Source organism: Ovis canadensis, chromosome 13 (assembly GCF_042477335.2).
Source record: "Ovis canadensis isolate MfBH-ARS-UI-01 breed Bighorn chromosome 13, ARS-UI_OviCan_v2, whole genome shotgun sequence".
Lineage (NCBI taxonomy): Eukaryota > Metazoa > Chordata > Mammalia > Artiodactyla > Bovidae > Ovis > Ovis canadensis.
In genome coordinates this window covers 70,275,181-70,301,383 of record NC_091257.1, presented here as the reverse complement: position 1 = coordinate 70,301,383, position 26,203 = coordinate 70,275,181, and the positions used below count along the sequence as shown (strand labels likewise).

Sequence of the window (26,203 nt, the reverse complement as noted above, 5' to 3'; positions counted from 1 at the left end):
GATAGATGGATGGATATAAAAGAAAGAGACTTATGATATAAGGAAGTGGCTCACGCCAAAATCAGCAGTGTAGGCTCACAGCCTGGGGACTCAGGAGAGCTGCCCATCTAGAAAAGTCTGAAGCCATCTGCTGGAGAATCCCCACTTGCTTGGGGTCAGTCGGTCTCTTGTTCTGTTCAGGCCGTCACCTGTTTGTAGGAGGCCCACCAATGTTAAAGAGGGCAATCTGCTTTCCTCAAAATCCACTCATTTAATGATCATCTCCATCAAAAATGCCCTCACAAAAACACCCAAAGGAGATCACATCTACCCACGTGGATACTAATAATGGAATGAGGATTTGAACCCAGAACTATTTCACCCAAAACCCATGCTTGTCACTGTCGATATAATATCTTTACCATGAGTTTGTGTGTTTTGTACCCAGCTGAATTGCTAGACGCCTTGATGTCCACTTAAATCATTTATTTGGCACCATGAGAATAAATACATGTAGCACATTTATGCTGCCAGTTCATGCAAAGTCTTAGGAAAACAAGACATGCTGTTCTGCATGAAGGAAATTTACGTCAAAGTGAGGTTCAGTCAATAAATACTCTGCGGTGGAGCCACGTTATGGGGCAGCTTTCTTAGGCAGAAATGGTGTGTTTTATTGGAAAGATTGGAAGACACAGTGTCTTTGGGGTGGGGAAGCAGTTGCTCAAGGAAAGCAAGTCTCTAAGAATCGTTACTCTGCTTGCCACAGTTGAACACATCAGCTTGTTTTCCTTTTCATTATAATCTTCCAGCAGATGTCTGGGAGTCACAGGTCCCCTAGGGAGAAATCCCGTGATCCTCTGCAGCTTTCAGATCTGGGCTCCTCAGGGTGGTCTCATCATGTGTCCACAGGCATCTCCACTGAATGTTGTCTTGGCAAGTGTGGGTTGCCATTGGGTAGCTGGATCCCCAGGTAACTGGTATGACTCAGCATGAAAAGTAGCTCCAGAATCTCATAGAGGTGGATAAGGATACACAAAAGATGCTCTCCTGCCTCTGTGATGTGAATTAAGTGAACTGATGATGTAAAGAGGTGGAAGGAATTAAAACAGAGAGACTCCTGGGGAGCAACATCACAGGGTCCTGGGTCTCACCTAAGGAGGCAAAACTCCCCTCATTTCTTTCCTGTGCCGAGCTGTCTGCCTCTGTGATGAGAGTCTGTGTGTGCACGTGTTCGTATTTCTAATACTGATCTCATTAATTTATTTGGAATTAACCAGCATGAAAACTTCCAAGAAAAGAGGTCTTGATAAGAAATAGTAAGCCAGTGCCAAACAAGAGATCCAGGTCAAGTTTAATCCAATTGTAGGGATATTTAGAAGGAGAAAAAGAATCCTTTAATTCGAAGGCCTTCTTCATCTAGAGCCTCTTCTCTCTTATTCTATAAAAGAACCATTAAATTGTGCAATAACACTGGGGCCATGAGCATTGTAAGAACAGGCTTAACCCTTGTAAGATTACAAGATGAAGCTACATTTTCTGAGTGTCGGCAGCATAAACACAAAGATTCCTCGAGAAGGATGTTTAAGTATTGGGTCTCTCCAAACCCCACGCTTCTCCTAGGACCCAATAGCCATTTCTTTCATCTCAGAGTTACATTTAAAATGTTTGCATTTACAGCCTAAGAGTAGATTTTTCTCACTTGACTTGTGGAGTCCAGAGTTGGAGGCTATTTTTTTTCTTTCTTCCCTCCTTCATACATTTGTCGCCTGACTTGAGAAATTACCTATGTGATGCAAAGTAAAAGTTTTTATAAATCCAGCCTCTGGCTCTTGCCTTACTACAAGGCTTACTCATAAGAATTCTGAGTGCTTACTATGGACAAAACCCTGTCCACATGCTTCACATACAAGATCTCATTCAAAATTCACCCTTGGGCTCCCATCTGGGCCTCTCCCCAGCCTCATCCGTGGTCTGGCTGCCATAGCCTCCATCCCAGAGACTGGATCTCATCTGGGGTCATCTTGTCAGAGACCGTGTGTGCAGGGCCTTCCAGAAATGAGAAGGGACACGCATTATGTATTAGTGAGGAAGCATTCCTGGCAAGACGTTTGACTCTTTTTAACATTTATTGATTGATTAGGCTGCTTCAGGTCTTAGTTGCAGCATGCAAGCTCTAAGCGGCAGTATGTGGGATCTCATTGCCTGATCAGGGATCAAACCTGGGATTGAACCTGCTTTGGGAGCGCAGTCTTAGCCACTGGACCCCCAGGGACGTCCCGAGACATTTGACTTCTCATATGGGGACCAGAAGTGACACCAGGCAGGACGTGGGTGGCAGACCTGAGAGCGCCCTCCAGCCACGGGTGCCGTCTGCCCTGGGCACCCCGCCTCTCCAGCCCAGGCAGAGTCCCATCCAGGGCTCTGTTCCCTGACACACAGGGCTCCAGCCAGGGGGCTCAGAGGGAAAGCCGTCCCCGCTCTGGCTTCTGTGCAATGACAGCCCTTGGTAGCTGTTAAGTTCAAGAATCTGCAGGAAAGCCCAAACTGTGTTCAGAGCCCTCGATCTTCCGGGAGGTGGTCCAGGTGCCCTGCGTCCACTGAACACCACTAGAGGCCGGGTGCTATGTGTGTTAAATTACAGTTTGCTGAAAGCCACATGACCCTCTCTCCTGAGCACCTCCTGGACAGTCCAGTGAGGGAGACAGAAAGAGGCCGGTCAGCAAAAACATAGATGAGAAAACGCTGGCCATGTAGGGGCTGGGGAGGTGAGGAGGCAGGCATAAGAGGCGCAGTAAACCTCCCTAATGACTGGCTGGACCCCTCAGGAGAGGACAGACCCCTCCTCACCTGGGCAGCCCCCGGAGGCCACCTCTTCCCCGAGGCTTACCTCTCCACACTGCAGGGTCCTCCAGGGGATGGGGCTGAAGCCAGACCCCAGGCCAAGCTGTTCCTCCTGGCTCTTCGCAGGCGACCACTCAGATGGGAACCCCATCCCCATCTCTACTTGTAAGGAGCCCCACCCCAAACAGGATGGAATGGTCAGGTGGGCCTCCAAGGGGATGGGGCATAGGCGGGGGCCTTGGCACCTCGGGGATGCTGCCCTCTGCTTAGCACTTCCCTGCCCGGCCCCTCTGTCTACATCTGGGTCAGGCAGAGGTTTAACCTAACGCAACGGGGGGACCCATTCAGGTCCCTCTCCCCAAGAAACATGCCAGGAGTGCCTGGGCTGCTCACGAATGGAAGGGAAGGCTGGCCAGCAGGTGGCCCAGTGCTCTGGTCTTAATAGGGAGAGGGCTCTCAGTGGGGGGCTCCAGCCACATTTCCTGGCCCCGACTCTTTCTTAACTTAGCGTCCACACTTGAGAGCCAAGCTGACCAGCCAACTCAGCTCATGGGCCTGCCTGTTGCCCAGGGGAGGGCAGGGAGTCTTGACCAACCCCCTGACTTGACTGACACCTTGACTTGACCGAGACAATGGGAAACAATGCTCCCCAAAGAAAATCTGTTGCCAGAAGAGCCGGGAGTGGACCCTGCCCCACTCCCATCTTCAGCAATAATGTCTTAGTTGTCCCATACCCAGAACTAAGAAGCTACCTGTCTTTGTTAATTTGGTACAACCTGAAGGACACTTTTGAGAAGCATCTAATTCACTCTTCCCATCAGGCAAATTTTGTAAGAACATATTCATGGCTGTTATTAATATTCATATGACTTTGAGGATTTTTTTCATGATTTGTAAAATTCCAAGTAATTGTGAATGGAAATGTATAACAGTGTCAATGTTACACAACAAATGCCTTTCCCCATCATATTCTGGGTTTTTCTGCTCATTACAAGAACCTAATTGAAAATAATTGGAAGCTGAATTTCACTGTGCATGGAAAGTATTTTGTAAAATGCAAGAAACACAAACATTGTCAAGCCTCTTAAAGTCATGTTCATGTATCAGGGAGGAGTGCAGAGTGGGGGGAATCTGGACTCCCACTCACCCCCGGCCCCAGGTCTGTCCCATCACGCACCAGGAACGGTTTTATCCTGGCCAGATCTCACTGCTCACCCAGCGCCAGGGCAGAGGGCTTTTCAATTAAACTTTGCTGCAAGCTAACAGTGCCTCATGCAGAACTCAGTTACAGTTTCATGACTGCTTTCAACAGCAGCTGAAATCAGGTTCCAGTCCTGGGCCTTAGAGCCACGGTGACTTTTTTTTAATTGAAGGATAATTGCTTTACAGAATTTTGTGGTTTTCTGTCCTACATCAACAAAAATCAGCCACAGGTACACCCATATCCCCTCCCTCCCATCTCCCTCCCCATCCCACCCTTCAGCCTGTCACAGAGCCCCTGTTTGAGTTTCCCGAGTTATACAGCATATTCCCACTGGCTATCTATTTTACAAATGGTATCGTAAGTTTCCATGTTACTCTCTCCATACATCTCACCCTCTCCCTCCTACCCTCCCCCCATCCCGTGTCCACAAATCTGTTCTCTAAGTCTGTTTCTCCTTTGCTGCCCTGAAAATAAGTTCATCAGCACCATCTTTCTAGATTCCATACATATGCGTCCGTATGTGATATTTATATTTCTCTTCCTGACTTACTTCACTCTGTATAATAGGCTCTAGGTTCATCCACCTCATTAGAATGGATTCAAATGTGTTCCTTTTTATGGCTGAGTAATATTCCATTGTATATATGTACCACAGCTTCTTTATCCAGTCATGTGTTGATGGACATCTAGGTTTCTTCCATACTCTAGCTATTGTAAACGGTGCTGCAGTGAACACTGGGGTATGTGTGTCTTTTTCAGTTTTGGTTTCCTCAGGGTATATATCTAGGAGTGGGATTACTGGATTATATGGTGGTTTTAATCCTAGGTTTTATTCCTAGTCTTTTAAGGAATCTCCACCGTCTTCCATAGTGGCTGTATCAGTTCACATCCCACCAACAGTGCAAGAGGGTCCCCTTTCTCCACACCCTCTCCAGCATTTACTGTTGGTAGACTTTTTGATGATGGCCATTCTGACTGGTGTGAGGTGGTGTCTTTTTAAAACACAGAGCATTTCAGCAATCCCAGCAGATTTGCAGAACTGACCAGAGTGAGCACAACACCCAGGGTCTGAGTCTGCATCAGGGGTCAAGTGACCCTAGGGAGATACAGAGACCTCCTGGGCCCCGTGTCCTGTCTGTGCAAGTGAGCACAGCTTCCTCGGCCTCACTTTCTGCCCCATGAAGCTTCCCAGGAAGGCAGCATGACCAAGACCAGACCTGAAACTCTGCCCTCGAACCCTGATGGCTTGTGAAAGCTTCGTCCAGTCCTCGGCCTCTCAGGCCTTGGTCTCCCTATCTGCAGAAGGGACTGGACCTGACGGTCAGGGGCTGACATCCTAGGACTTCCCTTTACTGGTCCTTAAGGAGCCACAGGGGTGAGGAGGGGAGATTCCTGGGCCCTGCTCTTCACAGGGGAGCTCATCCCCGCTGCAGGCGTTCGAGACACAGTGAGGATGAGAGATAAACACAGTGGCGGGCAGGCTGCCACCCTATCCGCTCACCCCAGCCCACCCCAACCCCCCACCACTCGCCCCATCACTACCACCTCCTCACCCCCCACCTCCCCACCTCCCCTCACACACACACACCTCCCTCTCCTGCCAGAGGCGGGGACCAGGTGGCACCACGCCCCTCATCCCCCTGGTGTCTCTAGAGCAAAGCCATTCTGACACCTCCTCCAACCCCGGAGGGGGACGGAGTTGGGGTGGGCCTCCCCTCCTCATTGGTGCCTGGGGAGGGGTGATCACTTCTCTCCTGACTCTCCTTCCCACTTCTCTCCCACTCCACAATTCCCTGCTATTTCTTCACCGTCAGACAGTAAGCATGGGACTGGCTGGTCCTTCTCCCTCCCACCTAGGGTCTTAGAACCCTGCCACTCCTGACACCCTCTCAGGCTCTCCCCCAACCTGTCCCTCTGCGCCCACTGCCTCCTCCCTCCTGGCTCAGAGAAGACGTTTCTCCTCCAGGAAGAGGGCCTCCCACCCACTTTGGTTTCCCAAAGCACCTGGCTGTGACCCTGCCTGTCGGTTTGCATGTCTGCCCCCGCCCCCCAGACAGCATGTCCTTGTTTCATTTGTTCAGTCGGTGATTACTGTGTGCATGGTGCTAGGCCTGCACCTGCCATCCTTGGGGTCAGGCAGGGTGTCTGTGTTCCCACAGCCCAGGAGGGTGTGGGGCAGCCATAATGCTTGGCAGTAGGGGACGGGGAGGAGGAGATGGGAGACAGGGAGCCATCCCGGCAAAGCAGCAAGAGGACAGACAGAGAACCTGAGAAAATGCAGATTCTCTGTCAGCATGAGAATCCAGGAGTCCCAGTGTCGAGAGCTGACGTAGGGACCAGTGAGGCCACAGAAGCTGAAATGCATTTAGGTGTAATTATGTTCTTACCTCTGGACTCTCATGAGAGTCAGATTTTAAAAGAAATTGCCTCTCCTGGCCGGCTGTAGTCACGGCCAAGTTCAGATTGGCCTGCCTCAAATCCGAGGTAGGCGGGGAACGAAGCGTCTGCGGTCACGATTCAGGGCTTTTCACTCTGCTGCTGCCGGCAACTCGAAACTCCCACCAGGTAAAGAAAATGAGAGCTTGCAATCTGCTTTCCTGGGAAGATCCCTGGGTTTAATATCACACGAAGAGAAAGAGCTAAAACGCTTCACCAAAGAATTATATCCTCGTGGAAGATCCTGATCCTAAGGGTTTTGAGAGCATCTTTTAAGACACAGAGATGGGGTCAGGGAGGCCTTGTTAGTGGCAAAGCCATTAAGCTGCAGAATAACATCGCTTTCCAAGAGGTTTAGCGCAGAAAGGCGGGGACACCCAGTCATGTGCATGCATGCACACACGTGTGTGTGACAGCGTGTGTATGTGTACTTATGCATGTGTTATTTGTGCATATGTTTGGGTGTGTTACTCTATCTGCGCCTGTCCAGGAATCACATACCACAGTAGACAAAACCACACAATTCTAACCTGACTTTCTCAAAGATTCCCTCTGCCCTCAAGTCCTTCCAGAGTCTCTCACAGACCCTGTTCTTTCCCCATTGCATAATTGTCACCTTATAATTCTGCACTGACTGGCTGTCACTTTTTAAATCTAATCCCTCTGGTCCATGAGACTTCCCAGGCGGTGCTAGTAGTAAAGAATCCACCTGCCAATGCAGGAGCCTCAGGAGATGTGGGTTCAATTCCTGGGTTGGGAAGATACCTTGGAAGAAACGGCAACCCACTCCAGTATTCTTGCCTGGGAAACTCCATGGACAGAGGAGCCTGGCGTGCTTCAGTCCAGGGGGCCACAAAGAGTAGGACATGACTGAGCAACCGAGCTCACATGCAGTCTGGTGCGTGAACCACGTGAGGGCAGGACCATGTCCATCCAGCGCAGGGGGGCCTGGCGCACAGCACAGGCTGTCTGGCCAAGTGAAGACACTGTTGAAACAACTGGGGTGGGGAGTGCCCAGCCAACAATGAGGTTCCCAGGGATAACAGGTCCCTTTCCCTCCTGGGGCGAGGTTTCCTCTGCATCCATAGGACCCTCCACTCCTTCAGTTCTTGGGATAAACCTCCAAGGCCTTTGCAATTCACAAGACCACACAGGGTGACTTTTCTCCAGTTTCAAGTTCATTTGAAATTAGGAAAATACCTCCTCCTTGGGGGAGATTCTGCCGGAATCCTGCCATCCAGGCAGCCTTTCCGGAGGATGGAGCCGGCCCTAGAACGAGGTCCCTGGGTGAGCACAATGGCCAGGCACCATACGTTATTTTAATGTAGACATCACTTTAAACTAACCTTTTACCATCTGTTCTGTCCTTTCATAACAAATGCAAAACAGCATGATCCTCGGTGGCGTCATAAAACTAGGACGGGTGATGGAAAAGCCGTCTCCACTTTTTATTCATGGCCCTGCCGGACGCCGCTGGGATGTTTTTCTCATTTTCCAGCCACAAATCAAGGAGAAACCGCTCTCGCCTGATCTGGTGAATTCATTCACACAGTATTTCTTCTTAACACGGTAAACTATGGGAGAATTGAGGGCGTCCTGAGAGCCCCGGGCTCACTCAGCGTGTATTTCAGGAGGCGCCGCTGAACAGCACCTGGAGAATTAGGGGAATGTGGCCTGATGGTCAGGATGTAATGAGATTCCTTTGCAAAAAATCAAAATCTTTAAATGTGTGGCGGGTTCTTTTCAGCAGTTTCATAATTAAATTTCCCTGTGAAGGATGGGCAGTCTGGCCGGGAGGGTGCAGGCCGGTGGTGTCTCTGCAGGACTGTAGGGGCTCACATGCCCCCCTTCATCCAGTTCAGCTCAACCCTCGGGGGCCCTCCTGTGTACCCTACGTCCTCTTCTCTTAAGCTAAACTCAAAGCAAGCCTCTGAGTTCACCAGCCTTTCTAGAATCTTCCAAGCTCCTGGGAACAAGAACTGGTTTGAGTTTCTGCCCAGTTTCTCAGTTCCCTTCTGCCCTCAATCGATCAGGCTCCCTGCCCCCCAGATCTGGAGATGAGGGAACTTGGCCAGAGAGGACCCTCTTTCTACAAACTGACTCCAGGGAATGGAGCTGGGTCGAAACTCCTCCCCGCTCAGTGCCTTGGACAGGGCTGGTCAGATGTTGTTCTGCCTGAAGGACCATCCCTGGCGGACAGAGAGGGGATGTGTGATGCCGACAGGCCAGAGCCTCGTGTCCGGGATGCACAGCGCTGGGAGCCAAGGAGCTGGCAGGAGGCGGGCGGCCGGGACCGCTCATCTCTCTCCAGCAGGAGGTGGGCAGCACTGATAGAGGGAGGGCAGCCCCTTGGAGCCTGGGGGTGCAGACAGGCATCCAGCTAGACCGTGGCCAGTGCTCCTGCTTAGGGCAGACAAGGGGCAGGGGAGCCTGACCTGATGCGAGGGAGGAGGAGCCCAGAAAGCCAGAGCGAAGATATTCCTCACGGACTTCGAGGAGCCCTGTGTGCGGGCCCAGGCGTGCGCAAGCCTGTATGTGCGTGCGTGCCCGTATGCATGCACACCGTATGTGTGCGTGGCCCGCATGTACGTGCCCATGTGTGCCCGTTCCTCTCCCAGAGACCCTGGTCAACACCCAAGCAGCCCAGGTCACTGACGCCTGTGTGACGAGGCATCACCTCCTTCTTGCCGACTGTTCCTGACATTTTCTGTTCCCCGTCCTCCAGTGTATCCGGTAGGAAGCCACCATCATGGTCAGGGTGGCCAGTGTCCCTACCCCCACGCTCTTGCCCTGGTGGGGTCGCCTCTGATATGTAAATAGTCACTGCTGGTTTAGGAAAGTGGTTCTCTATTAAGCCGAATGTTCTCAGAAGCGGAGTTTTCTCGGGGATGGCTTGTGCTAATGGTCCAAATTCAGTTGGAAAGGATGTTCATTATCAAGTCTCTGAGGCACCTCCATAGGGACCATCCTGTGGTGGTTGTCAAGCTACAGAGATCAGCTGCCCAAGAAAAAGCTGCCCTTAGTTTCTGAGGTAACTCCTACTAGGCGTGTAGGGGAGGAAAAGTCAACTCCCCTCCCCTTTCTGAGCTCCTGGCTGAGACCCCTGTAATAAAAGACAGGCAAACAAAAGGAGGAAAAACAGAAGTTTGTTAGCATGTGTGCCTCGTGTACACATCGGGGAGACCCAGGGAAAAATGAGCAGCTCCCCAGGATGCCTTAGAACTCAGGTTTAAGAGGAAATAAAAGCGAAAGTGTTAGTCACCCAGTTGTGTCCAACTCTTTATGACCCCATAGACTATAGCCCGCCAGGTTCCTCTGTCCTTGGAATTCTCCAGGCAAGACTACTGGAGTGGGTAGCCATTTCCTTCTCCAGGGGATCTTCCCAACCCAGAGAAAGGGGGAGACGAAGTGACTTGCAGGAAAGATGATGGCCCTCGGAGGAGAGCTGGGAGGTGTGGTCATGTGACAGGTCTGCCCTCCTCCAGGCCCCCTTCCAGGACTGGTAGCAATGATGTTCCTCGATGGATAATTCCCACTCCGGGGAGGGGGCACTGTGACACCTGAGCCCCTCCGAGGCTCTTCTCCAGGTAGATGAGGGAACTCACAGAGAAAGCCCCTCCTGCAGCTGGTGGTTCTCAAGTGCCCAAACGTCAGCACAAACGTCACTACACCCAGCAGCACATGGCAGGGGCCTCGCACTAACCCTCATCCCTGCCTTTGACACTCCCCCAAGCAGTTTCTAGGCTTGGAAGCCGGGCTGGCAGGCTGCTCCATCTCCCTGAACCTATATCTCAGTCCTGAGAGGAAGTCAGTTCAGTAAACAGTTGTCTCATTTCAGGGGGCGGGGTTGCGGGCAGGCTTCAGGGCAGGCATACCATCAGGTTATGATAGGAGGCATCTCTAGGAAAGCCAAAGAAAACCAAACTTACTGGTTAGACCAGACCTGTTTCCGAGCCCCGGGGTGGGAGGCAGCCCGTCGAGAATATTTCTAGATGGCGAGCTCACAGCACCTTTGTGGTCTGGATGCCTCTGGTGGGATCGTGTTTTGTCTGGGGAACCTTGAGTGGTCATTGGCACGGCAGCAGGCATGCAGGTTGTCTGTGCATGAGCTCTTTCAGGTGCTTCCTTGAAGGTCATTCCCACTCATCCAGCCTTAGTTTGCAGGGCTTTGGGAAAAGGGCAGCTTCACTTTTAGTGTTTCCCAGTTGGCTCAGCAGGAAAATAATCTGCCTACCAATGCAGGAGACTCGGGTTCCATCCCTGGGTTGGGAAGATCTCCTGGAGGAGGAAATAACAACCCACTCCAGCAGTCTTGCCTGGGAAATCCCACAGACAGAGGAGCCTGGTGGGCTACAGTCCATGGGGTCGAAGAGTCGGACACAATGGAGCAACTGAGCACAGCAGCACAGTTCGTAGTGATTCCAAGTCAGAAGGGCAGGAGGATATTGGAAGCATTGGTCTGGAACCACGTAGCCAGATATTTGAGGAAACTAGAAGTCAAATCCAGTCCACTTACGGGTAAGAGCTCTAACAGTTAAAGGTAAAAAATAAAACCTCAAATACCACAAACAGGACTAGAATCTTAAGGCACAGAGTTCTACCAAAACCTAATTTTTCTCTGTATAATCACCCCCATTTTTAAAATAATCAGATAATCATGGTAAAAGCAATTTGTTTGCAAAGGAAGTCTGGTCTCATTTGACGTGACTCTTGGGAGGTTACTGGGCACTCCTAGCCAGGACTCTCTCTGGTCACCCAGGCCCTTCTGCTCAGCTGATGAAGGCGGCTCTGGTGGGTAGACCCACCCGCTGGTGTCTCCATGCTGACCATCACACCTCCGCTGGCCTGGGGGAGTGCTCTGCAGTTACCTTACTTTGCGGTCTTAGGAGAATGGTACCAGGGAGGATTTGTAAAGCCAGGGCGGGTGTTTTCTCTATATGTCCTCTTCTATGGAAGACTTTAAACACCTCCTAGGTGAGCTCCCCTGACCCTCGAGCCCTTTGCCGAGGAATTTCCTAAAGAATTAGCAGTCTCTTCACGTTTGTTCTTCCTTCAGCCAACTGTGAAATTTTATATTTTCTCAAAAAATAACCCGTTCATCAGGATTTTCAACTTGGCTCGCATAAAATATAAAGAATAAAATAGATGTTTTAAGTCTTATTTTTTCCTCTTAAGCTTGCCAAAGGTACATCTATTTCTTATGAAATTTTTTCCCCAGAGTACAGCTCTTGCATCTATTTATCAACCCTTCCAACTTTTCTGTTTTCAGATTCAGAAATTTCTGCATTCGTCTTAATTACCCGGGTGTTCACCATATCCTGCTTTGTCATTCCTTTCCTTCTGGATATAAATGCTCAGTTCATTCACTGTAATTCTGTTTTAATGATGAAAATATTTGAAGTTAAGGGTTTGTTTTGACTCCGTCTCTGGCCAAATTCCTTGGGCTTCGCTGTTTCATTGTCATTACTATTTTTAAGTGAAAGTGAAAGTCACTCAGTCGTGTCTGACTCTTTGTGACCCCATGGACACAGTCCATGGAATTCTCCAGGCCAGAATACTGGAGTGAGTAGCCTTTCCCTTCTCCAGGGTATCTTCTCAACACAGGGATCAAACCCAGGTCTTCCGCATTGCAGGCGGATTCTTTACCAGCTGAGCCATAAGGGAAGCTAAATGCAGTTTTGATTCTTAACCTGTGGTTATTTCAGAATGTTTTCTAAAATATCTCTTTAAAAATCATCTTTAAATTTTAATTATATTACTCTAGTAAGAAGTCCTGGTCAATTTTGCTTTGTGGAATTTTTTTGAGGTTTTTGTTGTGGTCCATTTTTTTTGCAAAATATTGCCATGGTCCCCTGGGCTTTGATTTTTTAAAATTGTCTTTTCTAAAGGTGTATTCAGAGTTTATGCTAATCTTAATTTGGCCCCATCAGCTATTGCTTTCACGCCCCTGTGGCTTATTTACAATCTCTCGCCATCGGAGAAGCTTGTTGTCTTACATGGTCTCCTGCCCACCAGCTGCCCCGTGCATGCCCAGGACCTCTGCTTCACCTGAATGAAGGACGTGCACCTTATGTGTAATTCTGCGGGTGTCCTTGCCGTCTCCTATAGTCGGGCATTTATCTAACGATCTGGTCAAAAGCGAGGTGCTGTCCACATAGTCCTCCTCCAACCCACATAAAGCACAGAATTGTGCATTTTTTCCCTCTGTTCTTTCGTTTCTTCACCCAACTCTCAGGCTTTGCTAGCTTACTTTAGATGTGGGACCCAGATCACCATTACTGGGGGCTCCCCTGATAGCTCAGACAATGAAGAGTCTGTCCACAATGCAGAAGGTCCAAATTTGATCCTTGGGTCGGGAAGATCCTCTGGAGGAGGGAACGGCTACCCACTCCAGGATTCTTGGGTTTCCCTGGTGGCTCAGATGATACAGAACCCGCCTGCAATGCAGGAGACCCAGGTTCGATCCCTGGGCAGAGAAGACCTCCTAGAGGAGGAAATGGCAACCCACTCCAGTCTTCTTGCCTGGAGAATCCCATGGACAGAGGAGCCTGGTGGGCTACAGTCCATGTGGCCACAAAGAGTCAGTCACGACTGAGTGACTATCATTTTCACTTTTCACCATTATTAAGTTGTTGTTTTCCACAATATACCATTTCTATAAACACTGCGCCTGTACTCAGCTCTGTAACCACATTGACAACATCTTTCAGGGCTGTGTTTCTGAGTCCAGATGCTGGTGTGGGGGGGCATTTCCAAGGCAAGCCCTGTTCTCGAAGTCTTTGCTGTGACCCCCTCTCAGGGCAGGGCAGGAGGACCAGAGCAGGAACAGGGGACATTCTCTGTGTCTTTGCACATCCAAACATGCCCACTGCCTTTCTGCACAGATGATCACTCGGGGGCACAAGTGTCTTGGGCCCTGACCTTTTCCCTAAAAACCCCACGCAGTGAGCTGTGTCCTCGCCCCTGTCTTTCTGGAGGTTTGACATGAGGGCCCTTTGTGCCAGGTCCTCAGCCATCTCAGACAATCACTCAGGCTCTACCGTGGGCATCTTCACCTCTGCCAAGCTCCCTGCAGACCCTTTCCTCTTGGAATACTGTGTCTCCTCCTCTCTGTCACCTGGTGGGCTCACCGGACATGTAGTACAGGCTCTCAGTGAATCCCTGGCTTCACCTGCCCTTCTGGTCCCCAGAGTGGACCAAGCGCTGGCTGTGGCCTCACATGCCCCTGAGAGAGACGTCATGTGAGGCCATCCAGTGGGATGAGCGTAAGGTCCCGGTAAGAAGCCTGACCTTCCCTCGCCCCCGTCTGCACCCCCTTCCAGATCCGGTCTGACAAGGACAACGACATCCCCATCCGATACAGCATCACAGGCGTGGGCGCTGACCAGCCCCCTATGGAGGTCTTCAGCATCGACTCCATGTCCGGCCGGATGTACGTCACACGGCCCATGGACCGGGAGGAGCGAGCCTCCTACCACGTGAGTGTCCCTGGACTCGGGCTCCTAAGGGCGGGGGGTTGGAGGGGAGTGCAAACCCAAGTCCACATCAGAAAAGCCCACCTGCCTGCGGGGTGCCTCCCCGGGCTGTGCAATTCACAGAGCAGATGGGCCGAGAATGTGCTCTGGTAACATGTCCCTGGCGATCCCGGGAGGGCCTGGGACATAACGGGGGAGCCACTGGTCAGAAGCCGTGGACCCACGTGACCTGCTGGGAGTTCTGCTGGGGAAGGGGTCGTGCAGCTGGCGTGTCACTGCCACCTCTCCAGTTCTGGGCACGCATCCCCAGCCCCTCTGCCCCTTCCTCTGAGAGCAGAAAGGCGGCTCTGAGCGAGCGCTGTTGCTTTCATGGGGAGCTGCCAGTGGAGAGGAAAAAACCATGAGAAAGTGAAGGCTGTGAGGCTCAGTTAAAGGGACCGTCCACCACTTTCCACTTGGCCTCCTGGCCTGGTGGCACACAATTGGCCCTAGAGCTCGGTGGGTGCACGGCTCTCACGCCACCCACCCTGGCGTCCAACCCCCTTTGGGCTCTGTCTCCTCTTCGTGGGATGAGCATTTGCACCTGCGGGAGGTGGGGGCTGGAGCCAGACCTGGGGGGCAGGGGTGGGCAGCCCCACCCAGCAGCTGAGACCTGTGCCCTTAACCCCTCCAACCTCCATGTTCTCCTGCAAAGGGGAAACAGTCAGGCTGCCTCAGCGTGTATTCTGAGGACTCAGGGTGACCGTCCCTGCGGTGTTCAGGACAGCCCAGCACGTGGTAAGGCTGCCTCTGTGGCTATAGCCAGAGCATCGGAACTCCCAGCTCCCAGATTGTGTTCACAAAGGTGAGGGGGACACAGTCACAGCCTCTGCCCTGTGTCATCTATGGACCGGCACTGACCTCACTTGGCTTCAGCCTGCAGTGCCAGATGGGAACCCTGAGAAGGGAGGTTCCAAACGGGCAGGCTTGTCCATACCACATCCCCTGGCGGAGAACAGAACCCACCACTGGGGGGTGGGCAGGCCTCTCTGAGTCACAGGCTTTCCTCTCTCAACTACTCAGGATGGCTGCAGAATTTCTGAGTCCAGCACAAGATGAAATGGGGGCCCCTCTGAGCTTACTACGTGTTTTAAGATGATGACAGCTAAGCGTTAAACCACACACAGACCCTTCTGAGTACAAGGCCCGAATGACTATGAGGGTCACACACTCGCCTCCTGTGAAGTGGAACAGACAGGAGGCTGAAGCTGGAGGACTTGTGAGCCTCATCCCCTGGCCGTCTGGGCCTCCTCAGCCCCTTCTGCACCTCGGTGCAAACGGCTCAGAGCCACACCCAGGTGTCACTGTCCACTCTGAAGACCCCCCAGCCCTGGGCACCCCAAGAGCAGCTCGATCCCAAGAGCACCACACCCCCTCTCCCTGCACCCCCAAACCAGAGCCTGGGAAGGCAGGAGACACATTTGGGAAAAGGAGACCCACTTGGCTGTGGACTGAGAGATAGCTCCCCAATTCCTCACCTGCCGTGGGCCAGGGAATCGCTTTGAGTTTAAAGTCCATGATTTTAGTGGGGCTCTGATTTTAGTTACCTCTGTCCACCCAGACTGTCTCCTTGCCACTAAAGTCAACCCCCCACATGATGTGACCCCTGTAACCTTCCCACCTGGAACCTGTGCCTTACATCCCAGAGTCCTCCGTGCTCCCCCAATGGGTGCTGTTTAATCCTGTCCTGAGTCCCACCGTCATCATGGCTGTTGAGGGGGTAGGGCAGCATCTCCCACCTGAGAGGGAGTTGACAGACCGTGGACACGGGTCACTGGAGGTGACTGTGTGAAGCCTGTGATCACGAGACAGACGAGCATCACTGTCTGCTCTGCAAGGCGATTCCCCAGAGGGCGCCTTCATGGCTTCCTTAGGAAGCCTTGCTGTTGGGGCCACGAGTGATCAACTTGGGCAGGATCTTCCTGAGCCTCCATTTCCCTGCCTGTGAACAGAGATCCAACAGACCCGTCTCATGGTTCTTGTGAACAATGAGGTGAGGCAGTGCCTGTGGAGGTCTCGGGGCACTCCCAGCCAGAGCCAGTGCAGGGCTGATGGAAGACAACAGGACCCTGCACACAGCAGGCATGCACAGCGCATCGCAGGAAATTTACTCTGCACAAGACACCCAGATTTGCAAGTCTCAGGACATTCCTTATCTCCAAGTCACAAAGCATTTCTTGTCTCCAACGCCAAGACAGACCCCCATCCCCAAGCCTGCAGCTGTGTCCAGCCTGAGAGATGGAAGGGAGGGGTGGGTGGGCTCTTAGAGATTTCCAACAGAATCTATCAAATGTTTTAAGCTTTTGGAGGGAGATGAGGAGACCCTGCCAACCACTTTCCATCGAGAGCTCCACTCGGCCTGCTCCTGCTGCTAAAGATAGCGGCCCAATCGGGGTGTCACTTTAGTTAGAAGATAATAACTTTAATTTTAGCTCAGAATTACTTTTTTCAAAGCCTCCTCAACCTTTGGCTCGGCTCCTTATTGCCTGGTCGCATCTGACAAGATGAAGGATGGCCCAGCTGCCCGTGGGAGGATCCCCTGGAGGAGGGCACAGCAACCCACTCCAGTATTCTTGGGCTTCCCTGGTGGCTCAGACAGTAAAGAATCTGCCTGCAACATGGGAGACCTGGGTTCAATCCCTGGGTTGGGAAGATCCCCTGGAGGAGGGCATGGCAACCCACTCCAGTATTCTTGCTTGGAGAATCCCCATGAACAAAGGAGCCTGGTGGGCTACAGTCGATGGGGTCACAGAGAGTCAGACACGACTGAAGTGACTTAGCAAGCACATACTGGCCGCCCACAGGAGGACTTCCACAGCAGGGAGGTGCAAACTGGGCTCAAGGAGCAGGGGCCCGATGGCGGGGGTGGTTGGGGGAGCGGTGGGCTAGGAGAAGCAACCGCACAGCACCCCATCCTGAGATGTTTAAACGTGATGTTTCAAACTGATCTGTCTTGAAGGGGCAGCTGCATGGCTCTGCAGGCTGCAGGTCCCAGGAACCTGAGCTCACTTGTCTCCTTGTGATGACACGGATCGTCTCCTCCATGAAGCCCGCCTTGAGCTCCCCCCAAACACATGGTTTCAAGGGGAAAATTCTACACAGGGCTGTCTGCCGAGGCTGCAGATAGGTCAAGGCCCCTCCTGCAGTCATGGATGGCACCCTCCCCTCCCCCAAGGCTGGCAGAGCGGCTGGGGGCACAGGGCACCAAGGGGATTGCCTGATAACTGGGCGGGGCCCCCAGCTCAGAGACCTCTCCTGCTGGAGGCTCCTCTGGGCAGCCTTGACTTGGCACTGTCTTGGCATAAGGATCCTGTAGTCCAGTGTGTTTGGTTTCAAGGGTGACATGGTTTCCACAGAGAGGTGAAGGCACGGCTGTGTGACAGTCACAGTGTTGGTCTGGAGAAACAGGTCAGCCCCTTCCACCTCCAAGTGTGGTTCTCCCGTCTAGTCTCAGGGCGCCCAGGGCCCCACTCCAGCCCTCTCTGCTGCCTGTGGCTCAGTCACTCTGCATCCCCCATGCTTGCTGTCCTCTGGGCCCCTCGTCCAGGGCTCAGCTCCAGCATCACCTCCTCGGAGAGGCCTGCCTGGCCTCCTCCCCACCCCATGGGTCACTGCAGTCACGTGCCTTCTCAGGGGCCATCTCCTGCGTGAGAAGCCCCAGGGCAGCCCCGGATCTCATGGAGCCATGGACTAGGGCACAGCCAGTGCCTGCCACAGGTGGGCCCTCAATAGATATTGATTGAGCGAATGAATTAATGAGTGAATGAATGAATAAAAGATAAAAATCCAAAATCGAAGAGGGGAGTCTGAGCAGCCCCTGTGGGCCCTTCAGCCCCAGTTGGGGTACCTACCCTTTGTACCTTGAGTTGTTCCCAGATGGAGCTCCCTGGAGCCCCTTCCCCATCAGAGTGGGGCCTTCCACCCCAGGGTCCCTGGACCCATTTCCTCTCTGCTGCCCCAGGAAAGATAAGCCAGGGTGTAAATGGCCAACAGGGTAGACTCGAAGTGGATGCCCCAGTTCAAGGACCTGCTGTGTCTCCTCTCTGGGTCTCCCCCAGGCCTGGCCTCCGGGCAGCAAGGGGCCTAAGCCCCCACCCCGTTAGCACACATGGCCTTTCTGCAGCTGCTCTAGGTAGACATGAGTCCTCAGCATCAGTGGTGCAGGGATGGACATCAGCGTGGACCCTCAGGTCAGCCTCCAGCTCCCATCGCCCTGTTTCACCCTCCCAGGACACCTCCCATTTCCACAGATGAGAGGACCCAGACTCGTGACATGTCCCAAGCCCACCCCACACTCCCCAGGCTGCTCCTTGAGGGGTCCCTGAACTGCTCTGTCGCCCCACCCCAGGGCTGTAGGTCGCGGGAGATCTGCTCTTGGTGGTCCACAAGGCTTCGGGTCAGGCGCATCCCCGCTGGGGGCAGCTGCTGGCCCTGAGAGCATGTGTTGCTCTCTTTCTAGCTCCGAGCACATGCCGTGGACATGAACGGCAACAAGGTGGAGAACCCCATCGACCTGTACATCTACGTCATTGACATGAACGACAACCGCCCCGAGTTCCTCAACCAGGTGTACAACGGGTCCGTGGACGAAGGCTCCAAGCCAGGTGAGCCCTGAGCCCCAAGGGAGGGACATTCCCGAGGAGGGACACGCAGCCCCCGCCGCCATGATGACACCTGGGACTCATCACCTATGGTTTATTTTAGCACCCACTGCATGCCCTAGGGAGGGGCATCCCTGCCCCACATACCTCACAATCCAGGCCAGGCACAGACAGAGGAGCCAAAACAAGGGAGCAGAGCCCCTGCGGTAACGATTTGGCTCAGGAGCCCTCTGGGCGCTAAGTCATGGGAATGGCTGTAGATTAGGGAAGGCTCCTCTGCAGAGGTGACCTGTGGACCAGGAGCTGACTTGTGATCAGAAGCAGCACTCAGAAGGGCAGGGAAGGAGTCTGGGTGGCAGGGAGAGCATGTGCAAAGGTCCTGGGGCCGGTCAGGGAGGAGGCTGGCCATCTGAGGCCTCCTGGGTACATTTGGGCATAGCGGGAAGCACCTGAGAGGGCTGACTCCCTCAGCCTGAAGAAGTGAGCTGTGTGGCTGAAGCCCTTGGTCCCCCTCACAGCTGACCCAAGAGCTGACCCGTCTTCCCAAGGACTCCTGTCCAGCATAAATGATAACAACCACTTTACAATGTCTGGTCTCTGGATCCCATGAAGACCAAGAAGTGGGCGTCTCCCTCCCCCTTCAGCTCAGACAGGACTCAAGGCCTGAGGAGGTGGAGCAAGCAGTCCCAACCCCTCAGTGTGGACATGGGCACTAATCCCCAGCAGATGCTGGCACGACAGCTCAGAGATCCCCCAGCATCACCTGGGAATGTGTTATAAATGCATAGCTGGTGGCCGCCCGCTGATTCACTCTGTAGGTGGGGCCCCGAGGAGGCAGCCAAGCTCCAAGTAACTCTGCACTTGCTAAGGTTTGAGAAACCCAGCCCCACACTGTCTCCTGATTTGGGGGAGGGTGGGGGGCAGTTGTCCTCAGGACAACTACTCAGTTTGGGGCAGGCAGGGGCAGGGGGCAGGGTGGAGCTGAGCCAAGCACCACTGCTGAAGCCCCTACTAAGGACTGCTGGAAGCTGCCACTAAAATTCAGACTGTGGTAACATTTGAAATTGAGAGAAACTAAGGGCCATTTTGATTCATGAGTGATGCCCTGTGCAATACTGGGAACATACGCACAGTAAAGGTGTGGCCTGTCATCTGAACATCACAGAGGCTGGCCCTCCCCATCCCTGGTGGGTGCCCATCCTGGGAAGACTTCCCGGGCCTCTGAGGAGGGGTCAGCAGGCGGAGGGGCAGGAAAGCAAGCATTTGTCATCTCTTCTCCCTGGAGGCAACTGTCACAGCTCCGTCTCCAGGGGTTGCTGCTTCCACAAGGTGAAATGCATTTACAACTGATTGTCCTCAGAATCAGAAGGCTCGGGCCAGCCCAGTGTCAGCAAAGGGAAAGCAATGTGACATTGTTTCTGCAGAAACCTCCGCGGCTGGGCTCTTCAGGCCCCTGCAGGCCCCCGAGGGGCAGGTGGGTGGCCAGATTAGCTACAAACAACCAAAGAAAGCAAATAAGGACTGCTGACAGCCAGCTCTTTAAGGAGCAGGGTGGAGAGTGGCTGTCGGGCTTGGTGGGTTGGGGCGGGGGGACTTTCTTGTTAACAGAAGCGGCAGGTCCTCTCTCCCCAAGACCCAGGACCCTCTGTGAAGGTGCCTAAAATCAAGCCTCCCACATCTTATTTTCGAACAAATCAATGAGACAGTTTTCCCAAACGCATGACTGCCTTTACCCATTAGGATAACAAAAACAACAAACTGCTTTATCTTCCCCTAAAATCCTGATAAACCTTTAAGCCAGGACATTGGAGCATCCTCAGATCGTTGGACGTGGCCTGGGTGGGCTGAAGGCTGGCCCTTTATTCCCTGGGCACTCAACACCTTTCCAAGAGTGTTTGCACTAAATGTTGGGTGACTTTCGGAGCCCCTGGGTGCCCCCAGATCCATTTCTGGTCCCGGAAAACCGTCAGAGGGGACCAGAGATGCAACCCCTTTGTGCAAAGCCAGGATGGAGCTGCACGGCACCTCGTTGGGCCTGGCTTGACGCCCTGGTCCAGGACGAGGAGGCCATGTCCAGACAGAGCAGGGCCCACCTCCTCGACGCAAGAGGCTCCTCGGGATATGGAAACAGTCTCTATAAGTCCTTTTCTCACCCCAGTAAATTACAATAATAGAAGGTTTTACACAGTGCCTTTGTGGGATAAGGAAAAACTACCGCCAGAAATTAGTCATTATTCTCTAGAATGATAGGCTAATGAAGGGTTTCAGACGCATGTTCTAATGGAAAACAAGTGAAAAGATATATTCAGTATTGATTCAGTCGGGTAGGAGTCAGCTAAGGTCTGGGAAGTTGCGGCAGGGACGTCAGCCAGCTGCTGGGGGCCAGATCCCAGGTCACCCCACATCCTCCCTGACCCCCAGGCCCCTCCATGTCATGAAGCCCTCTCTGGCTTTGCTGAGTCGCAGGGGCCTCACACACAATTCTGGTTCATATGGCTGTTCAGTTCAGTTCAGTCACTCAGTCATGTCCGACTCTTTGCAACCCCATGGACTGCAGCACGCCGGGCTTCCCTATCCATCACCAACTCCCGGAGCTTACTCAAACTCGTGTCCATAGAGTCAGTGATGCCATCCAACCATCTTACCCTCTGTTGTCCCCTTTTCCTCCCGCCTTCAATCTTTCCCAGCATCAGGGTCTTTTCCAATGAGTCAGTTCTTCGCATCAGGTGGCCAAAGTATTGGAGTTTCAGCTTCAGCATCAGTCCTTCCAATGAATATTCAGGACTGCTTTCCTTTAGGGTGGACTGATTCGATCTCCTTACAGTCCAAGGGACTCTCAAGGGTCTTCTCCAACACCACAGTTCAAAAGCATCAATTCTTCGGTGCTCAGTTTTCTTCACAGTCCAACTCTCACAGCCAGCTGAGCAGCTGAAGTTCTCATTGTAATTCCATATAAATGGCCACGTGGGGGCAGTGGTTGCTGTGTTGAGTCCCCACCCAGATGGGGCCACAGCAGCAGTCCCTCCCCATGCCTGGGACCTTCGGGCCCCTCCTGATCATGGTCCCAAATCCTGGAGGGAACTAGCCAGGGGCCACCAAGACCTGGGAGACTGCATGCGAGACTGCAGATGAGAAGGGGAGGCACGTCCGCTGGCCGCCCTCTGAATGTCCCGCCACCGGAGCTTTGCTTGGGTGGGCGCCCCGCCACTTCCAGGCACACATCCAACCTCTGCCTTTCCAAACTCTGCCCTTTCTGCAGAGCCCGCCTTGATGCCCCCCTGTTCTGTGTCCCCCAAATCTGCTGGGCCCACCCCTGGAGGGGACCACCTCATTCCTCTTGGCAGAAGCTGCACCTGCAGGAGGGGCTGCATAGCGCACGCAGGCGGGCAGGCTCACCAGCTCTGCACTCCCACTGTCAGTCAGGACAGGTGGGCGCTGGGAGTGCATCCCTGTCCAGCAAAACCGGTCTTAAGGAAAGCAGTCTTTTCCATCAAATCCTCTTTCCCTAGCTTTGAAATTGACCCCGTGCTTGTGAGTTCAGATTAATAATAATTATAAAAAATTATGTCTGTAATATAGATGTTTTCCATAAAGAAATGGAGTTTCATTTATTTCAAGTGCACCAGAAAGTGGAACCAAAATTAGAGTTTCCCAGAAAAAAGGTTCAACTGAGATGTGACGAGAAGAAACCCAAGAGGATTGTGACCTGGTGCTTACTGAGGCCTGGGGTAACAGAGGCATCTCTGGCCCTGGGTGGGCAGGAAGCAGGAAGGCCAGGCTTTGGGTAACCTTGAACCTCCTAGGCAAGCACCGCTCCAGGCAGTTCTTCAATGTGCTTCCTGATAGGGTCTCATTGGAAGAAATGTCTTTTTAAGATATCTTTTCACTTTGACATGATTGTAGACGCACATGCAGTTGTAAGAAGTAATACAGGCATCCCACAGACCCTTCCCCTGACTTCCCCTGGTGGTAACATCTCAAAGATGCAGGGTCACACCAGGGTGTAACATTGGTGCAAGCCCTGGCCCTCACTCAGACTTCAGCACGCGTGTGTATGTGAGTGTGTGTGTGTCCACGCAGTTTATCACACGTGCAGATTCGCATGACCCCCATGGTCAAGACAGCAACATTTAAGAAGGCTAACACCCAGCTCCCCGCTCACCAATCCATCTGCCCACCATCCCTACCCTTGCAACCATTGACCTGCTCTCCATATCTGTGATTTTGTCATTTTAAGACTTTCATATAATTGTGACCAAAGCAGTATGTTACCTTTGAGTGTGCTCTCAGTTACTCAGTTGTGTCCGACTTTTGTGACCCCATGGACTGTAGACTGCCAGGCCCCTCTGTCCGAGGGATTCTCCAGGCAAGAATACTGGAGTGGGTTGCCATACCCTCCTCCAAGGGATCTTCCTGCCCTGGGGATCAAACTCATGTCTCTTGCATCTCCTGCATTGGCAGGCGGATTCTTTCCCACTAGCACAACCAGTCCATCCTAAAGGAAATCATTCCTGAATATTCATTGGAAGGACTGATGCTGAAGCTGAAACTCCAATACTTTGGCCACCTGATGTGAAGAGCTGACTCATTTGAAAAGACCCTGATGCTGGGAAAGATTGAGGGCAGGAGGAGAAGGGGACAACAGAGGATGAGATGGTTGGATGGCATCACCAACTCAGTGTACATGGGTTTGGGTGAACTCTGGGAGTTGGTGATGGACAGGGAGGCCTGGCGTGCTGTGGTTCATGGGGTCGCAAAGAGTCAGACACGACTGAGTGACTGAACTAAACTGAGCACCACCTGGGAAGCCCATGTTACCTTTGGGGGCTGGGTTTTTCCACTCAGTATAATTCTCTGGCAAATTGTGTGTCCTGAGCTCATTTCTTTTCATTGCTGAGAAGTCCACAGGGTGTATGCCCTGCCCTCATTCACCCTTTGAAGGGCATTCTTGTTGTCCCAGTTTGGGGCAGTAATGAAGCTGCCAAGAGCTTTCACTCACATGTGGACTTCCATGTGAATTGTCATTTCTCTGGGACAAATGCGTGAGGACTCAATCACTGGGTGGTTCGGGCACCAGGTGTTTAGCTCTGCCAGGAAGTGCCACACACTTTTCTGGGGTGACCATACGATCTCCTGTCCCACCATCTGAGTGGTCCAGCCTCTCCGTGTCCTCACCAGCATTTGGTGGTGTCATCATGTCGTGTTAGCTGTTCTGATAGGTGTGCAGTGGTACCTCACTGTGGTTTTTATTTCTCTTTCCCTGATGCTAACTATGGTGGAGATCCCTTCCTGTGCTTGCCATCTGCATCTTCTCCTTGCTGAGACATCTCTTCATGTCTTGTGTCCATCTTCTAATTGGTTGCGTTTTTAATCACTGAGTTTTGAGGATTCTTTATTTGAGATGCAAGCCCTTTGCCAGATGTGTGGTCTGCAGATAATTCCTCCTACTTTGGGACTCATGCTTTTCATGCTCTTCAGGGGGTCTTTTGGGAGCAAGAGTTTTTCATTTTGATGAAGTTCAATTTTTCACTCTCCTCTGATGGACTGGAGTTGGATATTGAGAACTCTTCCCAAACCCTGGGTCCTGAATATGTTCTAGGCTGCATTCTAAAGGTTTTAAGTTTCACATTTTGTTTTTTGTCCTTGGTCCATTCCAAGTTAATTTCTTTTTTCTTAATGTTTAAATTTGTTCATCTATTAACCAAGAAAGGCGCTTTCCCCACCCCCTCCATTATATTCACATTTCAGGGATGCTATAGACTGTTGAAATTCACTTTTGGACATTGACTTTTCTATCTGAGTTAATTTCTGTGTGATTTTTATAGAAGGCGTGAGACTTAGTCTGGTTCATTTTTTGCTTACGGATGCCCAGATGTTCCTGTGCTGTCTGTTGGAAAGGCTTCTCTATTTCACTGAGCTGCTTGCGTACCTTTCTCAAAAGTCAGGTGGCTTGTTTACGGGTTTGCTCTGTGTTTTCCGCTCCCATCCGCTGATCTGCCAGCCCCTTGCTCCCTGGATGCCGGGAGCTCCACAGGAAACCTTGAGTGGAGCGGAGGTAAAGGCTGTTTCGGGCTCCAGCTACCCTTATCCTCGCGGGGCGGGACAGTGCACTTGGCAGCTGCCATCGCGTGGCACTCAGCCGCTCATCTTAGACTCCCGGTGGCCCGCTGTGGCCAGCATGCGGCATGGCGAGGCCTCGGCCGGCCACTCACTCCGTCTCATCGTTGAATGGGGGTGATAGTACCACCGACCTTGGGGAATCAGCTGAAGGTGTCCACCTGAGGCAGCTGACACCTGTGCTATTGTTAATGGTGTGATTACTATTAATGGGTATTAACTTATTACTATTGTTAAATGTTCTTACTCAAAATATCAGTTCATTTTCACAACCCTGGTAGCAAGTTACATTGTCAGATGGAATCTCAGATTGAACCATAAAACTCGCTTAAAACCAGCTGTCTTCTACATTACGTTCCTGCATCCCTCAGGTCACCTGATGGCCGAGCTAGACCTCAGACGTTCTGAATTATCACAGACTCCCCATTGGCCACGGCTGAACGATGGCCGTTTTGCAGCCTGGGCTGGGCCAGCCGGAGCCAAGCTGAGGCCTGGTCCCAGAGCTGATGGGAGGATTGGGCCCAGGTGCTCCTCCAGGCCCTGCCCCTTCAGGAGGATGTGCAGGAGAGGGACGGGAAGGCGCCCTCCTTGGTGAGGCCACAGCTGGGCCTTGGCCAGTGGGCAGCAGCAGAGGGCGTTCAGGAGAAGAAGCTGGAGGAACCCCTGTAAGCGCCGGCTTCCAGCCGAGCAGGCTTCCCCATCGGGCCCCCTACTCACCCCTCCGACCCCAGTCCTGTTCCCAGAGTTGCATGGGGTTGGTTGGGGGGGTGGCACTGCAGAGCAGAGGCTGAGACCCTAGGAGGCCCTCGGCCAGGCCAACTGTTTTCTTCACCGGAAGCAAGCGCTCTCCTGCACCTCCGGGTGCCCCTCCCGGGTTCAGGCGCAACTTTAAAAGGTCAAGTTCGGCTCCTTGGAACTTGGCCTCTTTAAGAAGCACAGATAAAAAAACTCTGGGCCCCATGACCTGCAGCTTCTGAGCCCAACCACTTCCCAGGCTCCCGAACCTGGCCGGGGAGGCCCCGTCTCTGCTGGAGGCCTCGGGCTCCCCTGCAGTGGGCGCATTTGCCACTGATGCTCTGACTAGCGGCCACCATGGAAAGAGCACTGCCTGGGCCGCTGGGGGCTGGGCACCATGTTAGGGCCTCCAGACAGGAAACCTGCTGAACCGTGTACAGCCCCGTGACAGGCACTGAAACGGCTCCAAACCAGGACAGGCGGTTCGTGCTCAAGAGATCCAAACCCTTCTTGCGGGGGTGGGGGTGAGGGTGTAGGGGGCGAGCGGGGGAGCGATGATTAGCTCCTGCACAAATCTCTGCTTGGCGGGGTCACGGGGTGGGGCGGGGTCGCAACTCTCAGGCGCCTGTAGGTCAGGCCACACGTGCTCAGAACTCATGGTCATCAAGTAGTTAATGTACTCCACGGGGTGGTGGTCTCAGCCTTTGTTAAACCACCCAAGAGACTAGCATCAGATGCTGTTATCAGGGTATTTCAGAGTGGAGCTTGTGCAGGGC

At 52.7% G+C, this 26,203-nt stretch overlaps 1 protein-coding gene across 1 annotated transcript in view; it reads left to right on the top strand.

Moving 5' to 3' along the window:
- Positions 1-26,203, top strand: part of CDH4 (cadherin 4) — a 478,160-nt gene that overhangs the window by 406,911 nt on the left and 45,046 nt on the right. Inside the window, exons 5-6 of the mRNA XM_069546793.1 lie at positions 13,783-13,938; positions 18,434-18,578. Coding sequence (XP_069402894.1) covers positions 13,783-13,938; positions 18,434-18,578 — 301 coding nt within the window. The remainder of the gene's footprint in view (positions 1-13,782; positions 13,939-18,433; positions 18,579-26,203) is intronic.